The following is a 4,643-nucleotide window of genomic DNA, read 5'->3' on the forward strand; positions in this document are numbered from 1 at the left end:
GTGTGTGTGTGTGTGTGTGTGTGTGTGTGTGTGTGTGTGTGTGTGTGTGTGTATGAATATGTATATAAGCTGTACCTTGAAAATTAAGCCCCAGGGCTATGCACTTCGAATCTGGGTCGTGTTCGGTACACATCGTTGCCTGTGAGCATATGGCGTTTCTGCAACATTTTGTATTTTGGAGAGAGACTACGCTCAAGCACTTAAATTTTAATGTATTACTCAAGGTATCATCTACGGACGTCATGTCGTCGTCGTTCCGAATCATTCTCACAATACGAACTCCTATCAGATACAAATGCACACAGAAAAAATTATGTCATTCTGTTACACTGTGCAACGATTAGAGATACACCCTAGCAGAAAGCTAAACGGACGGACCATACGAAATCCTATCTATCGAAGTATCACTATCGCTTGACAGGCAGAGAGTGCTTGAGTGGAAAAGGGTTTATATCGTCTAATACAGTTTCCAGTTCCCACACGGAACTAAAAATAAAAGGGTTTTATTTACAATGTATTGTTTATACATAAGAAACGATTTTTTTTTTTAAATAAATACAGCAGAGACTGCAGATCCCTCACTTCTGAGTTCCTGGGACGTGGCCTCAAGCCGGCCGCAGTGCCGGCCCTGCCCTGTGGTTGCAAACTTATAACTACCAGTCCGAGGCTCCGAGCCCCCAGGGGCCAGTGCCCAGGTGTCCATTGGGCCCAGGCCCCAGGCCCCAGGGCCAAGGCCGGGGGCCCAGCCGCCCTCTCGCCCAGGCAGGGATGGGTTCCGCATTCAGGCCCAGCAACTTGGTAAATACAATTTTTTTTTATCGGAATCTATTGGTTACTAAAATGTCCAAGCCACAAAGGCACAATCAAAAAATACTTCAACTAAAATAAGGAAAAACGTTTATTTCGGTCTGAATTAAAAAACATAAAAGTTGAGCGTATTTGTAAACACTAAACCGTTTTTCTCTATTTCTAAGCTATTTACGTTTTGAACTTTTTATATTACGTACGCTTTTTGTTTGGTTTAGCCCACATTAACTGAACCAATATGTAGCAGAAAAGCTTGTAAAGAAGAATATGCTTCAGTAAATAAATATGGGCAAGCCACAGTGTGCACACTGCCTAGTCAGAAGTCATAATAGCCCGCAGGATTATTTTTATTGCGCGCAGGACCGCAGGAATTTTTCTATTTATACGAAGGTTGATGAGAACAATTTGTATATAAAAGAGGAGTATATTGTGTGCAGTAGTTCATACTTTCTGGCATTTCCAAAACAAAAAGTATTAAAAAAACAGTAAAAATATAGTCTTCACATAATAAACAAATATATCATGTCTGAAACATTTGGCTTGTACTGGGTCTGTGCAACAAAAGATCGTAGCACGCCAGTCGAGTTGGCGAGTGTATCGGCCACCGCCAATATTGTCGACATGGCTGCTAAAGTAACGATCACGCAGACGTACACACGCCCTAATTATATTCCGGAAATCAATGAGCTGTCATATGCGTTCCCGCTCGATGATAAATCCGCTGTGTGTGGTTTCGAATTGACCGTGGATGGCAGGGACGTTGAGGGTGTTGTAAAGGAAAAGCTCGAGGCGAAAGCCGAATATCACCAAGCTGTGAGCCAGGGCTACACAGCCGCATTAATGGAGGAGTATAAGGCTGACGTGTTCCGTATTAAACTGGGAAATCTTCCGCGGAATGCAAGGGAGATTAGCACCACCATCACATATCTGGTGGAACTGAAAATGGAAGTCGGTTCTATCAAGTTCTTCGTGCCAACTTTCATTGGTGCACGATACACGCCTCCTGGATGTACACCAACAGTTGACAGGAACCCGAATTATGTACCTATCGTACTAACACTTGAATGGGATATGCCTTCCAGAATCCTAGAAGTGAGTTCGCCCACACATCCTGACAATGTCCAATCAAATGTTATCGATTCACACGCTACAATAACAATTCGCTCCAACACCCGCGGCGGGGACATGGTGGTGCTGTGTCGACCCGAAATACCTCATGAGGCCAGGGCATGTCTGGAGACCAGTGAGGATGGCAGTCGTGTGATGATGGTCACCTTCGTTCCCAGGCTGGAATTAAAGGAGCAGAAGTGTGAGTATATATTTGTGGTTGATCGCAGCGGGTCTATGGGGACTGGGCAGATGGATAAGGCTAAGAGCGCTCTGCAGTATTTCTTGCGCTCTCTCCCAGAGGATAGCTACGTCAACGTGGTGGGCTTTGGCACGTCGTACGATGTACTATTCCCGAAACGTTCTGCACGGTATTCTGAGCGTTCTCTCGAGGATGCAGCTAAATACGCACAGAACATGAAATCAAACTTTGGCGGCACCCAAATTTTGCAGCCTTTGCAACACATTTACGATATCTTACCAACGGTACCTCGCTATAGTAGACAGATATTCCTACTAACAGATGGACAAATATCCAACACTCAGGATGTGATAGCCCTTGTAGCTAAACACGCACCCGCCACGCGCATGTTCGGACTTGGGATTGGGACCGGTGTTAGCCATCATCTGATGAATGGAATAGCACGAGCAGGGATGGGCACCGCAGAGTATGTGACAGATAATGAGCGCATGTTAGCTGCAACAATCAAACAGCTGAAGGCATCGCAGGACCCATGTATTCAAAAGACAGTAATCGACTGGTTGGACGAAAAGCGAGCTACGTTTGTAGAGCGCGAGACGGTAGCAGATAAACCGGCGGAAAAGAAAAACTCGCTGCTAGGGTATATCACTCCATCTAAGCGTGTATCCGGCATTCTCGACAAGGTTCCTGCTACGATGAAGAAGCAAACTCCATTCAGATCTCCTCCTATTTTCAATGGTGATAGATTTCTTTCTTACTTTTTCATGGATGAAAACGATTCGGTCCCCACCAAGATCGTCGTTAGCGTGACAATCAGGGGCGAGAATGATGGGGAACCTCTTGTGATTGAGTTGCCGATAGTCAAGGAGAATACGTACGAAGGTACCGATATTGTGCACACATTGGCCGCACGGTCGATGATACAAGATTTGGAGGAGAGTGACAGCTACCTAGGTACAACGGCAACAGTCGAGGATGATCAAGTCAAGTCTGAAGTTGTGCGCCTGGGCGTTAAATACCGACTATCCTCTAAACACACAAGTTATGTCGTTGTAGATCGCTCCACCAAACAGGAAGTACCAATTCTTCACCATGCCTGCCGAAAGCGTCCCGACTTGTTTAGTAGTACACCAATGATGATGGTGTGTAAGAGATTAAGTGCGACAGGTACGGGTCGTAGCGCCAATAGATCACTCGGGCCAATGTCGGCTACAAATGCGGCACCGATGAGTTGCATGCCGATGGCCAAACTAAGAACTGCAAGGGTACCTCGTAGAGGGCATCTGTCTGGCGGAGGGGGCTCCGTCGGAATAGTACCAAAAGGCGGTATGTTCATGGCTGGCAACGAGAGAAAGAAAAAGAAAAGGAGCATACAAGAGGCAATGAAAGAACAAGAGTCAGTTCCCATGACGCGACAAAGAGGATCTGATATTCCAGATATGTGCAAGAAAATGGACATCTGTGACGACAAGGGTAGTATTGACGATATGGAAGAGGATGAATCTCCCGGCAATAAACAGGCAGCGGTGTTGTCCAAGCAGGAGAACATGGACAGGCTTGTGGCCATGCAAGCTTTCAATGGTTCATTCAACTTTTGTCAAGCTTTGCTGGCGCTGCTTGATGTAAGTGAGGTCTCTGTACGTGATGCTTTCAAAGATGTGGAGGGAGTATCGGATCTAGTAATGAGTACTGCCCTTGCGTTGACGACGATGCAGTTTGTACTAGTGGAGTTTGAGGATACGCTCAAACTGATAGAGTCTAAGGCTCGCCTATGGCTGATATCTAATTGTCAGAATGTTGATAAGGTATTACGTATTGCAAAGCATACATTGGATGTCGCCAGCTGAACATTTCTCGGCGTCTATTCGCAAAGGGTCTCTCTTTATAAATACTTTAGCGCTGCCAGCCAGTGTTCGGTGAGAGGGACTCTGCCTTATCTAATATAGATAAGTACGAGTCTACGAGAGACTCCACAGACCACATTTCTATATTTAGATACATACACCCAACAGCGCGAACACTAAATAGCCAATAGCTAAATACAAAACCTCGTTTTTGTTTTATAAAAAAAACAAAACAAAACAGAATGTTTAATTTAGAAGGCTATGACAGAACAATAGTTGTATAAATAAATATACAAAAAATATTTGCAAAACAGATGAATATATAAATAAATTAAATTCAGAGAGGAAAGTCAAAAAGTGATGACGAAATTAAATTCTGAAAACCCCACATACCATCACGAAATAAGATAAAGAGAGGGACAAATATCAAATTATTATGATAAAGAGAGGGACAAATATCAAATTATTATGATAAAGAGAGGGACAAATATCAAATTATTATGATAAAGAGAGGGACAAATATCAAATTATTATGATAAAGAGAGGGACAAATATCAAATTATTATGATAAAGAGAGGGACAAATATCAAATTATTATGATAAAGAGAGGGACAAATATCAAATTATTATGATAAGAGAAGGACAAATATACAATTATTAAGTATAAAGAGAGGACAATATAC

At 43.4% G+C, this 4,643-nt stretch overlaps 2 protein-coding genes across 2 annotated transcripts; one reads left to right on the forward strand and one right to left on the reverse strand.

Annotated features, from left to right (window-relative positions):
* Positions 1–547: 547 nt before the first annotated feature.
* Positions 548–781, reverse strand: SARC_05724 (hypothetical protein; the record flags this gene model as incomplete). The annotated part of the gene is made up of 1 exon (XM_014300402.1): positions 548–781. One exon carries the CDS (start codon positions 779–781, stop codon positions 548–550), a length of 234 nt encoding a protein of 77 aa, XP_014155877.1.
* A 494-nt stretch (positions 782–1,275) lies between these two features.
* Positions 1,276–3,963, forward strand: SARC_05725 (hypothetical protein; the record flags this gene model as incomplete). Its single annotated transcript, XM_014300403.1, has 1 exon — positions 1,276–3,963. Exon 1 carries the CDS (start codon positions 1,330–1,332, stop codon positions 3,961–3,963), a length of 2,634 nt encoding a protein of 877 aa, XP_014155878.1. The 5' UTR covers positions 1,276–1,329.
* Between the last annotated feature and the right edge of the window lie 680 nt (positions 3,964–4,643).

The sequence above is a fragment of the Sphaeroforma arctica genome, assembly GCF_001186125.1.
Source record: "Sphaeroforma arctica JP610 unplaced genomic scaffold supercont1.377, whole genome shotgun sequence".
Classification (NCBI taxonomy): Eukaryota; class Ichthyosporea; order Ichthyophonida; genus Sphaeroforma; species Sphaeroforma arctica.